Raw genomic sequence first — 18,069 nt, 5'->3', positions numbered from 1 at the left:
AATGTCATTAGAAACAGGGATTGGCGTATTGCTCATGTGGTTCCATTGTTTAAAAAGGGTTCTAAGAGTAAACCTAGCAATTATAGGCCTGATGGTTTGATGTCAGTGGTGGGTAAATTAATGGAAAGTATTCTTAGAGATGGTATATATAATTATCTGGATAGACAGGGTCTGATTAGGAACAGTCAACATGAATTTGTGCCTGGAAGGTCATGTTTGACAAATCTTACTGAATTTTTTGAAGAGGTTACTAGGAAAGTTGACGAGGGTAAAGCAGTGGATGTTGTCTATATGGACTTCAGTAAGGCCTTTGACAAGGTTCCACGCGAAAGGTTAGTTAGGAAGGTTCAATTGTTGAGTATTAATATTGAAGTAGTAAAATGAATTCAACAGTGGCTGGATGGGAGACACCAGAGAGTAGTGGTGGATAACTGTTTGTCAGGTTGGAGGCTGGTGACTAGTGGTGTGCCTCAGAGATCTGTACTGGGTCCAATGTTGTTTGTCATATACATTAATGATCTGGATGATGGGGTGGTAAATTGGATTAGTAAATATGCAGATGATACTAAGATAGGTGGTGTTCTGGATAATGAAGTAGTTTTTCAAAGCTTGCAGAGAGATTTAGGCCAGTTAGAAGAGTGGACTGAAAGATGGCAGATGGAGTTTAATGCTGATAACTGTGAGGTGCTACATTTTGGTAGGACTAATCAAAATAGGACATACATGGTAAATGGTACGGCATTGAGGAATGCAGTAGAACAGAGTGATCTAGGAATAATAGTGCATAGTTCCCTGAAGGTAGAAACTCATGTGGATAGGGTGGTGAAGAAAGCTTTTGATATACTGGCCTTTATAAATCAGAGCATTGAGTATAGGAGTTGGAATGTAATGTTAAAATTGTACAAGGCATTAGTAAGGCTGAATTTGGAGTATTGTGTACAGTTCTGGTCACTGAATTATAGGAAAGATGTCAACAAAATAGAGAGAGTACAGTGGAGATTTACTAGAATGTTACCTGGGTTTCAGCACAGAAGTTACAGTTGAACAAGTTAGGTCTTCATTCCTTGGAGCGTAGAAGTTTGAGGGGGGACTTGATAGAGGTATTTAAAATTATGAGGGGGATAGATAGAGTTGACATGGATAGGCTTTTTCCATTGAGAGTAGCGGAGAATCAAACAAGAGGACACAAGTTGAAAGTTAAGGGGCAAAGTTTAAGGGTAACACGAGGGGGAACTTCTTTACTCAGAGAGTGGTAGCTGTGTGGAACGAGCTTCCAGTAGAAGTAGTAGAGGCAGGTTTGATTTCATCATTTAAAAAAAAATTGGATAGGTATATGGACAGGAAAGGAATGGGCTGAGTGTGGATCAGTGGGACTAGGTGAGAGTAAGCGTTCGGCATGGACTAGAAGGGCCGACATGGCCTGTTTCCATGCTGTAATTGTTATATGGTTACATGGTTATACTTACATGATACTATGTGCTGGGGATACCGCTTTAATTAAGTATTTCATTGCACCTGTGCATACACGTACTTGTGCATGACAATAAACTCGACTTTGATTTTGGTTTTACAGCACAGGATCCCTCGCCAGACAACAAAGCAGATGCTGCTGTCAATAGAGCGTAATACAAGTGAAATTGCCTGTTATGGATGGGCACCACCCTGACTGACATGCTCCTACCAATACCAACCAGTAAGGTTCAGGCAGGAAGTGGCTGCAGGCGCTCTCCGGCACTGGCCAGCAGGGGGCAGCAGAGGGCGGTCGGCCGCAGGCGCTCTCCGGCACTGGCCAGCAGGGGGAAGCAGAGGGCGGTCGGCCGCAGGCGCTCTCCGGCACTGGCCAGCAGGGGGCAGCAGAGGGTGGTTGGCCGCAGGGGCTCTCCGGCACTGGCCAGCAGGGGGCAGCAGAGGGCTCAGCCCGAGAGCGGCCGACCCTGGAAGGCAGGCTTGTACCGACGGGAGGAAAAGAGTTGCCGGCACCACCTTATCTCTGGAGATTTCTTCCGTTGCCGAGATGCAAAGTATTTTGCGCGCAGTTACCAATGCTTTCTCATTATTGCGTTTGGGTAGAAGGCAGGGAGTCGAGGCTGCGAGGATGCGGCATTGTTACAGCAAGGAAGAGCGCGGAGAACTTCACAGTCCCAGCTACCTCCTGTACCTGAGTGAGTGACCATTGGCCGCCCGGCAACCGGCCCTAGTAACCGACCCCAGCAACAGGCCTCTGACCCCGGCAACCGTCCCCAGCAACAGGCCTCTGCCCCCGGCAACCGGCCCTAGTAACCGTCCCCAGCAACAGGCCTCTCCCCCCGGCAACCGGCCCTAGTAACCGACCCCAGCAACAGGCCTCTGACCCCGGCAACCGTCCCCAGCAACAGGCCTCTGCCCCCGGCAACCGGCCCTAGTAACCGTCCCCAGCAACAGGCCTCTGACCCCGGCAACCGGCCCTAGTAACCGACCCCAGCAACAGGCCTCTGACCCCGGCAACCGGTCCTAGTAACCGACCCCAGCAACAGGCCTCTGACCCCGGCAACCGTCCCCAGCAACAGGCCTCTGACCCCGGCAACCGTCCCCAGCAACAGGCCTCTGCCCCCGGCAACCGGCCCTAGTAACCGTCCCCAGCAACAGGCCTCTGACCCCGGCAACCGGCCCTAGTAACCGACCCCAGCAACAGGCCTCTGACCCCGGCAACCGGCCCTAGTAACCGACCCCAGCAACAGGCCTCTGCCCCCGGCAACCGTCCCCAGCAACAGGCCTCTGCCCCCGGCAACCGGCCCTAGTAACCGACCCCAGCAACAGGCCTCTGACCCCGGCAACCGTCCCCAGCAACAGGCCTCTGCCCCCGGCAACCGGCCCTAGTAACCGTCCCCAGCAACAGGCCTCTGACCCCGGCAACCGGTCCTAGTAACCGACCCCAGCAACAGGCCTCTGACCCCGGCAACCGTCCCCAGCAACAGGCCTCTAACCCCGGCAACCGTCCCCAGCAACAGGCCTCTGCCCCCGGCAACCGGCCCTAGTAACCGTCCCCAGCAACAGGCCTCTGACCCCGGCAACCGGCCCTAGTAACCGACCCCAGCAACAGGCCTCTGACCCCGGCAACCGGCCCTAGTAACCGACCCCAGCAACAGGCCTCTGCCCCCGGCAACCGTCCCCAGCAACAGGCCTCTGCCCCCGGCAACCGGCCCTAGTAACCGACCCCAGCAACAGGCCTCTGACCCCGGCAACCGTCCCCAGCAACAGGCCTCTGCCCCCGGCAACCAGCCCTAGTAACCGACCCCAGCAACAGGCCTCTGACCCCGGCAACCGTCCCCAGCAACAGGCCTCTGCCCCCGGCAACCGGCCCTAGTAACCGTCCCCAGCAACAGGCCTCTGACCCCGGCAACCGGTCCTAGTAACCGACCCCAGCAACAGGCCTCTGACCCCGGCAACCGTCCCCAGCAACAGGCCTCTGACCCCGGCAACCGTCCCCAGCAACAGGCCTCTGCCCCCGGCAACCGGCCCTAGTAACCGTCCCCAGCAACAGGCCTCTGACCCCGGCAACCGGCCCTAGTAACCGACCCCAGCAACAGGCCTCTGACCCCGGCAACCGTCCCCAGCAACAGGCCTCTGCCCCCGGCAACCAGCCCTAGTAACCGACCCCAGCAACAGGCCTCTGACCCCGGCAACCGTCCCCAGCAACAGGCCTCTGCCCCCGGCAACCGGCCCTAGTAACCGTCCCCAGCAACAGGCCTCTGACCCCGGCAACCGGTCCTAGTAACCGACCCCAGCAACAGGCCTCTGACCCCGGCAACCGTCCCCAGCAACAGGCCTCTGACCCCGGCAACCGTCCCCAGCAACAGGCCTCTGCCCCCGGCAACCGGCCCTAGTAACCGTCCCCAGCAACAGGCCTCTGACCCCGGCAACCGGCCCTAGTAACCGACCCCAGCAACAGGCCTCTGCCCCCGGCAACCGTCCCCAGCAACAGGCCTCTGCCCCCGGCAACCGGCCCTAGTAACCGACCCCAGCAACAGGCCTCTGACCCCGGCAACCGTCCCCAGCAACAGGCCTCTGCCCCCGGCAACCAGCCCTAGTAACCGACCCCAGCAACAGGCCTCTGACCCCGGCAACCGTCCCCAGCAACAGGCCTCTGCCCCCGGCAACCGGCCCTAGTAACCGTCCCCAGCAGCAGGCCTCTGACCCCGGCAACCGGCCCTAGTAACCGACCCCAGCAACAGGCCTCTGACCCCGGCAACCGTCCCCAGCAACAGGCCTCTGCCCCCGGCAACCGGCCCTAGTAACCGACCCCAGCAACAGGCCTCTCCCCCCGGCAACCGGCCCTAGTAACCGACCCCAGCAACAGGCCTCTGCCCCCGGCAACCGTCCCCAGCAACAGGCCTCTGCCCCCGGCAACCGGCCCTAGTAACCGACCCCAGCAACAGGCCTCTGCCCCCGGCAACCGTCCCCAGCAACAGGCCTCTGCCCCCGGCAACCGGCCCTAGTAACCGACCCCAGCAACAGGCCTCTGACCCCGGCAACCATCCCCAGCAACAGGCCTCTGCCCCCGGCAACCGTCCCCAGCAACAGGCCTCTGCCCCCGGCAACTGGCCCTAGTAACCGACCCCAGCACCCATCTCTGGTGACCGTGTGCTGCCTGGTACTGGTACTACCCATGCACCAGAGCCTCCCCACCCCGTTCCATAGTGACAGAAAGTTTTCGCCATGGGACTGGCTGGGGTCAGTGCTCAACATTGCAGAAATAAATCACCACAGCACATAAAGCTAAGATCCGAGTCGGGATGAGTATAGAATGCTTTGATGGGCAGCACGAACATGGTGGGCTGAATGGCCACAGTCTGAAGTCAAAGAAAAGTTCAATATCATACACACAAATATACGAATGGACATGTGCAATGAAAAACTGAGCTGCAACAATATTATAAGATACTCCAGTCTGTCCACCATTTCATCATGGCTGATCCAATTTTCCTCTCAGCCCCAATCTCCTGCCTGCTCCCCATATCCCTTCAGTCCTGACCAATCAAGTATTGAACCTCTGTCAATTGAACATGTAATGATTTGGCCTCCACAATTCCCTGTGGCAAAGAATTCCACCAATTTACCACTCTCTGCCTAAAGAAGTTCATCCTCATCTCCATTCTAAAAGGATGCCCCCTATTCTGAGGCCATGTCCTCTGGTCCGAGACTCCCAACATAGGATACATCCTCTCCACATCCACTCTATCAAGGCCTTTCATCATTTGATAGTTTTCAATCAAATGGGACACCGGGACTGAGCGTAGGTGTTCAGCGAAACGGTCTCCCAGTCTGTGTCGGGTCTCACCAATATATAAAAGGACACACCGGGAGCACCAGGCGCAGTATACCACACCAGCCGACTCACAGGTGAAGTGTCACCTCGAAGGACTGTCTGGGGCCCTGAATGGTGGTGAGGGAGGAAGAGTAAGGGGAGGTGTAGCACTTGTTCCGCTTACAAGGATAAGTGCCAGGAGGGAGATCAGTGGGAAGGGACGGGGGAGACGAGTGGACAAGGGGGTCGCGTAGGGAGTGATCTCTGCGGAAAGCAGAAAACTTAAAACTGTGCCCTCTTGTGTTAGCCATTACAGCCCGGGGAAAAAGGTTCTCACTATCGACATAATCCTCATATACACCACCATCAGGTCACATCTCAACCTCTGTTGCTCCAAGGAGAAAAAGACATTTTTAAAAAAAAGTGAAATAGTCCTTCAGGACAACTCATCCATAGCGACTAAAGTGTTTCCCTGAACTAGTTCCATTTTCCCAGCTTGCTCCATAACGACCCCAAAGTGTCTCCCTGAACTAGTTCCATTTTCCCAGTTTGCTCCATAACGACCCCAGGAGTCTCCCTGAACTGGTTCCATTTTCCCAGTTTGCTCCATAATGACTAAAGTGTCTCCCTGAACCAGTTCCATTTTCCCAGTTTGCTCCATAACGACCCCAGGAGTCTCCCTGAACTGGTTCCATTTTCCCAGTTTGCTCCATAATGACTAAAGTGTCTCCCTAAACCAGTTCCATTTTCCCAGTTTGCTCCATAACGAACAGTGTCTCCCTGAACTCGTTCCATTTTCCCAGTTTGCTCCGTAACGACTAAAGTGTCTCCCTGAACTAGATCCATTTTTGAAATTTTGCTCCATAACGACCACAAAGTGTCTCGCTGACTGAGTACCATTTTCCCAGTTTGCTCCATAACGACCAAAGTGTCTCCCTGTACGAGTTCCATTTTCCCAGTTTGCTCCATAATGGCCAAAGTGTCTCCCTGCGCTACTTCCATTTTCCAAGTTGGCTCCATAACGACCCCAAAGTGTCTCCCTGAACTAGTTCCATTTTCCCAGTTAACTCCATAATGACCAAAGGGTCTCCCTGAACTAGTTCCATTTTCCCAGTTTACTCCATAACGACCCCAAAGTGTCTCCCTGACCAAGTTCCATTTTCCCAGTTTGCTCCATAACGACCAAAGTGTATCCCTGAACTAGTTCCATTTTACCACTATGCTCCATAACGACCAAAGTGTCTCCCTGAACTAGTTCCACTTTCCCAGTTTGCTCCATAACGACCAAAGTACTAGTTCCATTTTCCCAGTTTGCTCCATAACGATCAAAGTGTTTCACTGAACTAGTTCCATTTTCCCAGTTTACTCCATAATGACCAAAGTGTCTCCGTGAACTAGTTCCATTTTCCCAGTTTGCTTCATAACGACCAAAGTATCTCCCTGAACTAGTTCCATTTTCCCGGTTTACTCCATAATCACCAAAGTGTCTCCCTGAACTAGTTCCTTTTTACCAGTTTGCTCCATAACGACCAAAGTACTAGTTCCATTTTCCCAGTTTGCTCCATAACGACCAAAGTGTCTCCCTGAACTAGTTCCATTTTCCCAGTTTGCTTCATAATGAACAAAGTATCTCCATGAACTAGTTCCAATTTCCCAGTTTACTCCATAATCACCAAAGTGTCTCCCTGAACTAGTTCCATTTTCCCAGTTTGCTCCATAATCACCAAAGTGTCTCAATGAATTAGTTCCATTTTCCCAGTTTGCTCCATAAAGACCAAAGTGTCTCCCTGAAATAGTTCCATTTTCCCAGTTTGCTCCATAACGACCAAAGTGTCTCCCTGAACGAGTTTCTTTTTCCCAGTTTGCTCCATAACGACCAAAGTGTCTCCCTGAATTATTTCCATTTTCCCAGTTTGCTCCATATCAACCAAAAAGTGTCTCCCTGAACTAGTTCCATTTTCCCAGTTTGCTCCATAACGACCAAAGTCTCTCCCTGACTGAATTCCATTTTCCCAGTTTGCTCCATAATGACCAAAGTATCTCCATGAACTAGTTCCATTTTCCCAATTTACTCCATAATCACCAAAGCGTCTCTCTGAACTAGTTCCATTTTCCCAGTTTGCTCCATAATCACCAAAGTGCCTCAATGAATTAGTTCCATTTTCCCAGTTTGCTCCATAACGACCAAAGTGTCTCCCTGAACTAGTTCCACTTCACCACTTTGCTCCATAACGACCAAAGTGTCTCCCTGAACTAGTTCCATTTTCCCAGTTTGCTCCATAACGACCAAAGTGTCTCCCTAAACTATTTCCATTTTCCCAGTTTGCTCCATAACGACCAAAGTACTAGTTCCATTTTCCCAGTTTGCTCCATAACGACCAAAGTGTCTCCCTGAACTAGTTCCATTTTCCCAGTTTGCTTCATAACGACCAAAGTGTCTCCCTGAACGAGTTCCTTTTTCAAAGTTTGCTCCATAACGACCAAAGTACTAGTTCCTTTTCCCAGTCTGCTCCAAAACGACCAAAGTGTCTCCCTGAACTAGTTCCATTTTCCCAGTTTACTCCATAACAACCCCAAAGTGTCTCCCTGAACTAGTTCCATTTCACCACTTTGCTCCATAACGACCAATGGGTCTCCCTGAACTAGTTCCATTTTCCCAGTTTGCTCCATAACGACCAAAGTGTCTCCCTGAACTATTTCCATTTTCCCAGTTTACTCCATAACAACCCCAGTCTCCCTGAACTAGTTCCATTTTCACAGTTTGCTCCATAACGACCAAAGTCTCTCCCTGACTGAATTCCATTTTCCCAGTTTGCTCCATAATGACCAAAGTATCTCCATGAACTAGTTCCATTTTCCCAGTTTACTCCATAATCACCAAAGCGTCTCCCTGAACTAGTTCCATTTTCCCAGTTTGCTCCATAATCACCAAAGTGTCTCCCTGAACTAGTTCCATTTTCCCAGTTTGCTCCATAATCACCAAAGTGTCTCAATGAATTAGTTCCATTTTCCCAGTTTGCTCCATAAAGACCAAAGTGTCTCCCTGAAATAGTTCCATTTTCCCAGTTTGCTCCATAACGACCAAAGTGTCTCCCTGAACGAGTTTCTTTTTCCCAGTTTGCTCCATAACGACCAAAGTGTCTCCCTGAATTATTTCCATTTTCCCAGTTTGCTCCATATCAACCAAAAAGTGTCTCCCTGAACTAGTTCCATTTTCCCAGTTTGCTCCATAACGACCAAAGTCTCTCCCTGACTGAATTCCATTTTCCCAGTTTGCTCCATAATGACCAAAGTATCTCCATGAACTAGTTCCATTTTCCCAATTTACTCCATAATCACCAAAGCGTCTCTCTGAACTAGTTCCATTTTCCCAGTTTGCTCCATAATCACCAAAGTGCCTCAATGAATTAGTTCCATTTTCCCAGTTTGCTCCATAACGACCAAAGTGTCTCCCTGAACTAGTTCCACTTCACCACTTTGCTCCATAACGACCAAAGTGTCTCCCTGAACTAGTTCCATTTTCCCAGTTTGCTCCATAACGACCAAAGTGTCTCCCTAAACTATTTCCATTTTCCCAGTTTGCTCCATAACGACCAAAGTACTAGTTCCATTTTCCCAGTTTGCTCCATAACGACCAAAGTGTCTCCCTGAACTAGTTCCATTTTCCCAGTTTGCTTCATAACGACCAAAGTGTCTCCCTGAACGAGTTCCTTTTTCAAAGTTTGCTCCATAACGACCAAAGTACTAGTTCCTTTTCCCAGTCTGCTCCAAAACGACCAAAGTGTCTCCCTGAACTAGTTCCATTTTCCCAGTTTACTCCATAACAACCCCAAAGTGTCTCCCTGAACTAGTTCCATTTCACCACTTTGCTCCATAACGACCAATGGGTCTCCCTGAACTAGTTCCATTTTCCCAGTTTGCTCCATAACGACCAAAGTGTCTCCCTGAACTATTTCCATTTTCCCAGTTTACTCCATAACAACCCCAGTCTCCCTGAACTAGTTCCATTTTCCCAGTTTGCTCCATAACGACCAAAGTCTCTCCCTGACTGAATTCCATTTTCCCAGTTTGCTCCATAATGACCAAAGTATCTCCATGAACTAGTTCCATTTTCCCAGTTTACTCCATAATCACCAAAGCGTCTCCCTGAACTAGTTCCATTTTCCCAGTTTGCTCCATAATCACCAGTCTCAATGAATTAGTTCCATTTTCCCAGTTTGCTCCATAAAGACCAAAGTGTCTCCCTGAAATAGTTCCATTTTCCCAGTTTGCTCCATAACGACCAAAGTGTCTCCCTGAACGAGTTCCAATTTCCCAGTTTGCTCCATAACGACCAAAGTACTAGTTCCATTTTCCCATTTTGCTGCATAACGACCAAAGTGTCTCCCTGAACTAGTTCCACTTCACCACTTTGCTCCATAACGACCAAAGTGTCTCCCTGAACTAGTTCCATTTTCCCAGTTTGCTCCATAACGACCAAAGTGTCTCCCTAATCTATTTCCATTTTCCCAGTTTGCTCCATAACGACCAAAGTACTAGTTCCATTTTCCCAGTTTGCTCCATAACGACCAAAGTGTCTCCCTGAACTAGTTCCATTTTCCCAGTTTGCTTCATAACGACCAAAGTGTCTCCCTGAACGAGTTCCTTTTTCCCAATTTGCTCCATAACGACCAAAGTACTAGTTCCATTTCCCAGTTTGCTCCATAACGACCAAAGTGTCTCCCTGAACTATTTCCATTTTCCCAGTTTGCTGCATATTGACCAAAGTGTCTCCCTGAACTAGTTCCATTTTCCCAGTTTACTCCATAATCACCAAAGTGTCTCCCTGAACTAGTTCCATTTTCCCAATTTGTTCCATACCGACCAAAGTGTCTCCCTGAATGAGTTCCATTTTCCCAGGTTGCTCCATAACGACCAAAGTGTCTCCCTGAACTAGTTCCATTTTCCCAGTTTGCTCCATAACGACCAAAGTGTCTCCCTGAAATAGTTCCATTTTCCCAGTTTGCTCCATAACAACCCCAAAGTGTCTCCCTGAACTAGTTCCATTTTCCCAGTTTGCTCCATAACGACCAAAGTGTCTACCTGAACTAGTTCTATTTTCCCATTTTGCTCCATAACGACCCCAAAGTGTCTCCCTGACTGAATTCCATTTTCCCAGTTTGCTCCATAATGACCAAAATGTCTCCGTGAACGAGTTCCATTTTCCCAGTTTGTACCATAACGACCCCAAAGTGTCTCCCTGAACTAGTTCCATTTTCCCAGTTTGCTTCATAATGAACAAAGTATCTCCATGAACTGGTTCCATTTTCCCAGTTTACTCCATAACGACCAAAGTACTAGTTCCATTTTCCCAGTTTGCTCCATAACGACCAAAGTTTCTCCCTGAACTAGTTCCATTTTCCCAGTTTGCTCCATAACGACCAAAGTGTCTCCCTGAACTATTTCCATTTTCCCAGTTTGCTCCATAACAACCCCAAAGTGTCTCCCTGAACTAGTTCCATTTTCCCAGTTTGCTCCATAACAACCCCAAAGTGTCTCCCTGAACTAGTTCCATTTTCACAGTTTGCTCCATAACGACCAAAATCTCTCCCTGACTGAATTCCATTTTCCCAGTTTGCTCCATAACGACCAAAGTGTCTCCCTGAACGAGTTCCATTTTCCCAGTTTGCTCCATAAAGACCAAAGTGTCTCCCTGAAATAGTTCCATTTTCCCAGTTTGCTCCATAACGACCAAAGTGTCTCCCTGAACGAGTTCCATTTTCCCAGTTTGCTCCATAACGACCAAAGTACTAGTTCCATTTTCCCAGTTTGCTCCATAACGACCAAAGTGTCTCCCTGAACTAGGTCCATTTTCTCAGTTTACTCCATAACCACCAAAGTGTTTCCATGAACAAGTTCCATTTTCCCAGTTTGCACCATAACGACCCCAAAGTGTCTCCGTGAACTAGTTCCATTTTCCCAGTTTGCACCATAAGGACCCCAAAGTGTCTCCCTGAACTAGTTCCATTTTCCCAGTTTGCTCCATAACGACCAAAGTGTCTCCCTGAACTAGTTCCACTTCACCACTTTGCTCCATAACGACCAAAGTGTCTCCCTGAACTAGTTCCATTTTCCCAGTTTGCTCCATAACGACCAAAGTGTCTCCCTAAACTATTTCCATTTTCCCAGTTTGCTCCATAACGACCAAAGTACTAGTTCCATTTTCCCAGTTTGCTCCATAACGACCAAAGTGTCTCCCTGAACTAGTTCCATTTTCCCAGTTTGCTTCATAACGACCAAAGTGTCTCCCTGAACGAGTTCCTTTTTCCCAGTTTGCTCCATAACGACCAAAGTACTAGTTCCTTTTCCCAGTCTGCTCCAAAACGACCAAAGTGTCTCCCTGAACTAGTTCCATTTTCCCAGTTTACTCCATAACAACCCCAAAGTGTCTCCCTGAACTAGTTCCATTTCACCACTTTGCTCCATAACGACCAATGTGTCTCCCTGAACTAGTTCCATTTTCCCAGTTTGCTCCATAACGACCAAAGTGTCTCCCTGAACTATTTCCATTTTCCCAGTTTACTCCATAACAACCCCAGTCTCCCTGAACTAGTTCCATTTTCACAGTTTGCTCCATAACGACCAAAGTCTCTCCCTGACTGAATTCCATTTTCCCAGTTTGCTCCATAATGACCAAAGTATCTCCATGAACTAGTTCCATTTTCCCAGTTTACTCCATAATCACCAAAGCGTCTCCCTGAACTAGTTCCATTTTCCCAGTTTGCTCCATAATCACCAGTCTCAATGAATTAGTTCCATTTTCCCAGTTTGCTCCATAAAGACCAAAGTGTCTCCCTGAAATAGTTCCATTTTCCCAGTTTGCTCCATAACGACCAAAGTGTCTCCCTGAACGAGTTCCAATTTCCCAGTTTGCTCCATAACGACCAAAGTACTAGTTCCATTTTCCCATTTTGCTCCATAACGACCAAAGTGTCTCCCTGAACTAGTTCCACTTCACCACTTTGCTCCATAACGACCAAAGTGTCTCCCTGAACTAGTTCCATTTTCCCAGTTTGCTCCATAACGACCAAAGTGTCTCCCTAATGTATTTCCATTTTCCCAGTTTGCTCCATAACGACCAAAGTACTAGTTCCATTTTCCCAGTTTGCTCCATAACGACCAAAGTGTCTCCCTGAACTAGTTCCATTTTCCCAGTTTGCTTCATAACGACCAAAGTGTCTCCCTGAACGAGTTCCTTTTTCCCAATTTGCTCCATAACGACCAAAGTACTAGTTCCATTTCCCAGTTTGCTCCATAACGACCAAAGTGTCTCCCTGAACTAGTTCCACTTCACCACTTTGCTCCATAACGACCAAAGTGTCTCCCTGAACTAGTTCCATTTTCCCAGTTTGCTTCATAACGACCAAAGTGTCTCCCTGAACGAGTTCCTTTTTCCCAATTTGCTCCATAACGACCAAAGTACTAGTTCCATTTCCCAGTTTGCTCCATAACGACCAAAGTGTCTCCCTGAACTATTTCCATTTTCCCAGTTTGCTGCATATTGACCAAAGTGTCTCCCTGAACTAGTTCCATTTTCCCAGTTTACTCCATAATCACCAAAGTGTCTCCCTGAACTAGTTCCATTTTCCCAGTTTGTTCCATACCGACCAAAGTGTCTCCCTGAATGAGTTCCATTTTCCCAGTTTGCTCCATAACGACCAAAGTGTCTCCCTGAACTAGTTCCATTTTCCCAGTTTGCTCCATAACGACCAAAGTGTCTCCCTGAAATAGTTCCATTTTCCCAGTTTGCTCCATAACAAACAAAGGGTGTCCCTGAACTAGTTCCATTTTCCCAGTTTGCTCCATAACGACCAAAGTGTCTACCTGAACTAGTTCTATTTTCCCATTTTGCTCCATAACGACCCCAAAGTGTCTCCCTGACTGAATTCCATTTTCCCAGTTTGCTCCATAATGACCAAAATGTCTCCGTGAACGAGTTCCATTTTCCCAGTTTGTACCATAACGACCCCAAAGTGTCTCCCTGAACTAGTTCCATTTTCCCAGTTTGCTTCATAATGAACAAAGTATCTCCATGAACTGGTTCCATTTTCCCAGTTTACTCCATAACGACCAAAGTACTAGTTCCATTTTCCCAGTTTGCTCCATAACGACCAAAGTTTCTCCCTGAACTAGTTCCATTTTCCCAGTTTGCTCCATAACGACCAAAGTGTCTCCCTGAACTATTTCCATTTTCCCAGTTTGCTCCATAACAACCCCAAAGTGTCTCCCTGAACTAGTTCCATTTTCACAGTTTGCTCCATAACGACCAAAGTCTCTCCCTGACTGAATTCCATTTTCCCAGTTTGCTCCATAATGACCAAAATGTCTCCGTGAACGAGTTCCATTTTCCCAGTTTGTACCATAACGACCCCAAAGTGTCTCCCTGAACTAGTTCCATTTTCCCAGTTTGCTTCATAATGAACAAAGTATCTCCATGAACTAGTTCAATTTTCCCAGTTTGCTCCATAACAACCAAAGTGTCTCCCTGAACTAGTTCCATTTTCCCAGTTTGCTCCATAACGACCAAAGTCTCTCCCTGACTGAATTCCATTTTCCCAGTTTGCTCCATAATGACCAAAATGTTTCCGTGAACGAGTTCCATTTTCCCAATTTGCTCCATAACGACCAAAGTGTCTCCCTGAACTAGTTCCATTTGCCCAGTTTGCTCCATAACAACCCCAAAGTGTCTCCCTGAACTAGTTCCATTTTCCCAGTTTGCTCCATAACAACCCCAAAGTGTCTCCCTGAACTAGTTCCATTTTCACAGTTTGCTCCATAACGACCAAAGTCTCTCCCTGACTGAATTCCATTTTCCCAGTTTGCTCCATAATGACCAAAATGTCTCCGTGAACGAGTTCCATTTTCACAGTTTGTACCATAACGACCCCACAGTGTCTCCCTGAACTAGTTCCATTTTCCCAGTTTGCTTCATAATGAACAAAGTATCTCCATGAACTAATTCCATTTTCCCAGTTTACTCCATAATCACCAAAGTGTCTCCCTGAACTAGTTCCATTTTCCCAGTTTGCTCCATAATCACCAAAGTGTCTCAATGAATTAGTTCCATTTTCCCAGTTTGCTCCATAAAGACCAAAGTGTCTCCCTGAAATAGTTCCATTTTCCCAGTTTGCTCCATAACGACCAAAGTGTCTCCCTGAACTATTTCCATTTTCCCAGTTTGCTCCATATTGACCAAAGTGTCTGCCTGAACTGGTTCCATTTCATCACTTTGCTCCATAGTGACCAAAGTCTCTCCCTGACTGAATTCCATTTTCCCAGTTTGCTCCATAATGACCAAAATGTCTCCGTGAACGAGTTCCATTTTCTCAGTTTGTACCATAACGACCCCAAAGTGTCTCCCTGAACTAGTTCCATTTTCCCAGTTTGCTTCATAATGAACAAAGTATCTCCATGAACTAGTTCCATTTTCCCAGTTTACTCCATAATCACCAAAGTGACTCCCTGAACTAGTTCCATTTTCCCAGTTTGTACCATAACGACCCCAAAGTGTCTCCCTGAACTAGTTCCATTTTCCCAGTTTGCTTCATAATGAACAAAGTATCTCCATGAACTGGTTCCATTTTCCCAGCTTACTCCATAATCACCAAAGTGTCTCCCTGAACTAGTTCCATTTTCCCAGTTTGCTCCATAACGACCAAAGTACTAGTTCCATTTTCCCCGTTTGCTCCATAACGACCAAAGTGTCTCCCTGAACTAGTTCCATTTTCCCAGTTTGCTCCATAACGACCAAAGTGTCTCCCTGAACTATTTCCATTTTCCCAGTTTGCTCCATAACAACCCCAAAGTGTCTCCCTGAACTAGTTCCATTTTCACAGTTTGCTCCATAACGACCAAAGTCTCTCCCTGACTGAATTCCATTTTCCCAGTTTGCTCCATAATGAACAAAATGTCTCCGTGAACGAGTTCCATTTTCCCAGTTTGTACCATAACGACCCCAAAGTGTCTCCCTGAACTAGTTCCATTTTTCCAGTTTGCTTCATAATGAACAAAGTATCTCCATGAACTAGTTCCATTTTCCCACTTTACTCCATAATCACCAAAGTGTCTCCCTGAACTAGTTCCATTTTCCCAGTTTGCTCCATAATCACCAAAGTGTCTCAATGAATTAGTTCCATTTTCCCAGTTTGCTCCATAAAGACCAAAGTGTCTCCCTGAAATAGTTCCATTTTCCCAGTTTGCTCCATAACGATCAAAGTGTCTCCCTGAACTATTTCCATTTTCCCAGTTTGCTCCATATTGACCAAAGTGTCTCCCTGATCTGGTTCCATTTCACCACTTTGCTCCATAACAACCAAAGTGTCTCCCTGAACTAGTTCCATTTTCCCAGTTTGCTCCATAACGACCAAACTGTCTCCCTGAACTAGTTCCATTTTCCCAGTTTGCTCCATAACGACCAAAGTGTCTCCCTGAACTATTTACATTTTCCCAGTTTGCTCCATAACAACCCCAAAGTGTCTCCCTGAACTAGTTCCATTTTCACAGTTTGCTCCATAACGACCAAAGTCTCTCCCTCACTGAATTCCATTTTCCCAGTTTGCTCCATAATGACCAAAATGTCTCCGTGAACGAGTTCCATTTTCCCAGTTTGTACCATAACGACCCCAAAGTGTCTCCCTGAACTAGTTCCATTTTCCCAGTTTGCTTCATAATGAACAAACTATCTCCATGAACTAGTTCCATTTTCCCAGTTTACTCCATAATCACCAAAGTGTCTCCCTGAACTAGTTCCATTTTCCCAGTTTGCTCCATAATCACCAAAGTGTCTCAATGAATTAGTTCCATTTTCCCAGTTTGCTCCATAAAGACCAAAGTGTCTCCAAGAAATAGTTCCATTTTCCCAGTTTTCTCCATAACGACCAAAGTGTCTCCCTGAACTATTTCCATTTTCCCAGTTTGCTCCATATTGACCAAAGTGTCTCCCTGAACTGGTTCCATTTCACCACTTTGCTCCATAACGACCAAAGTGTCTCCCTGAACTAGTTCCATTTTCCCAGTTTGCTCCATAACAACCAAAGTGTCTCCCTGAACTATTTCCATTTTCCCAGTTTGCTCCATAACAACCCCAAAGTGTCTCCCTGAACTAGTTCCATTTTCCCAGTTTGCTCCATAACAACCCCAAAGTGTCTCCCTGAACTAGTTCCATTTTCACAGTTTGCTCCATAACGACCAAAATCTCTCCCTGACTGAATTCCATTTTCCCAGTTTGCTTCATAATGAACAAAGTATCTCCATGAACTAGTTCCATTTTCCCAGTTTGCTTCATAATGAACAAAGTATCTCCATGAACTGGTTCCATTTTCCCAGTTTACTCCATAATCACCAAAGTGTCTCCCTGAACTAGTTCCATTTTCCCAGTTTGCTCCATAACGACCAAAGTACTAGTTCCATTTTCCCAGTTTGCTCCATAACGACCAAAGTGTCTCCCTGAACTAGTTCCATTTTCCCAGTTTGCTCTATAACGACCAAGGTGTCTCCCTGAACTATTTCCATTTTCCCAGTTTGCTCCATAACAACCCCAAAGTGTCTCCCTGAACTAGTTCCATTTTCACAGTTTGCTCCATAACGACCAAAGTCTCTCCCTGACTGAATTCCATTTTCCCAGTTTGCTCCATAATGACCAAAATGTCTCCGTGAACGAGTTCCATTTTCCCAGTTTGTACCATAACGACCACAAAGTGTCTCCCTGAACTAGTTCCATTTTTCCAGTTTGCTTCATAATGAACAAAGTATCCCCATGAACTAGTTCCATTTTCCCACTTTACTCCATAATCACCAAAGTGTCTCCCTGAACTAGTTCCATTTTCCCAGTTTGCTCCATAATCACCAAAGTGTCTCAATGAATTAGTTCCATTTTCCCAGTTTGCTCCATAAAGACCAAAGTGTCTCCCTGAAATAGTTCCATTTTCCCAGTTTGCTCCATAACGACCAAAGTGTCTCCCTGAACTATTTCCATTTTCCCAGTTTGCTCCATATTGACCAAAGTGTCTCTCTGAACTGGTTCCATTTCACCACTTTGCTCCATAATGCCCAAAGTCTCTCCCTGACTGAATTCCATTTTCCCAGTTTGCTTCATAATGAACAAAGTATCTCCATGAACTAGTTCCATTTTCCCAGTTTACTCCATAATGACCAAAATGTCTCCGTGAACGAGTTCCATTTTCCCAGTTTGTACCATAATGACCCCAAAGTGTCTCCCTGAACTAGTTCCATTTTCCCAGTTTGCTTCATAATGAACAACGTATCTCCATGAACTGGTTCCATTTTCCCAGTTTACTCCATAATCACCAAAGTGTCTCCCTGAACTAGTTCCATTTTCCCAGTTTGCTCCATAACGACCAAAGTACTAGTTCCATTTTCCCAGTTTGCTCCATAACGACCAAAGTGTCTCCCTGAACTAGTTCCATTTTCCCAGTTTGCTCTATAACGACCAAGGTGTCTCCCTGAACTATTTCCATTTTCCCAGTTTGCTCCATAACAACCCCAAAGTGTCTCCCTGAACTAGTTCCATTTTCACAGTTTGCTCCATAACGACCAAAGTCTCTCCCTGACTGAATTCCATTTTCCCAGTTTGCTCCATAATGACCAAAATGTCTCCGTGAACGAGTTCCATTTTCCCAGTTTGTACCATAACGACCACAAAGTGTCTCCCTGAACTAGTTCCATTTTTCCAGTTTGCTTCATAATGAACAAAGTATCCCCATGAACTAGTTCCATTTTCCCACTTT

At 47.0% G+C, this 18,069-nt stretch overlaps 1 protein-coding gene across 1 annotated transcript in view; it reads left to right on the top strand.

The window, feature by feature from the left end:
- The first annotated feature begins 1,899 nt into the window (after positions 1 to 1,899).
- The window catches only part of LOC132394237 (inorganic pyrophosphatase-like), a 236,122-nt gene continuing 219,952 nt past the window's right edge, over positions 1,900 to 18,069 (top strand). Inside the window, exon 1 of the mRNA XM_059970116.1 lies at positions 1,900 to 2,162. Within this exon, the coding sequence (XP_059826099.1) occupies positions 2,015 to 2,162 (148 nt within the window). The 5' untranslated portion in view covers positions 1,900 to 2,014. The remainder of the gene's footprint in view (positions 2,163 to 18,069) is intronic.

This window comes from Hypanus sabinus, chromosome 5, assembly GCF_030144855.1.
Source record: "Hypanus sabinus isolate sHypSab1 chromosome 5, sHypSab1.hap1, whole genome shotgun sequence".
NCBI lineage: Eukaryota > Metazoa > Chordata > Chondrichthyes > Myliobatiformes > Dasyatidae > Hypanus > Hypanus sabinus.
Note: the sequence above shows the minus strand (reverse complement) of the source record. Positions and strands in the feature narration are given on the sequence as shown.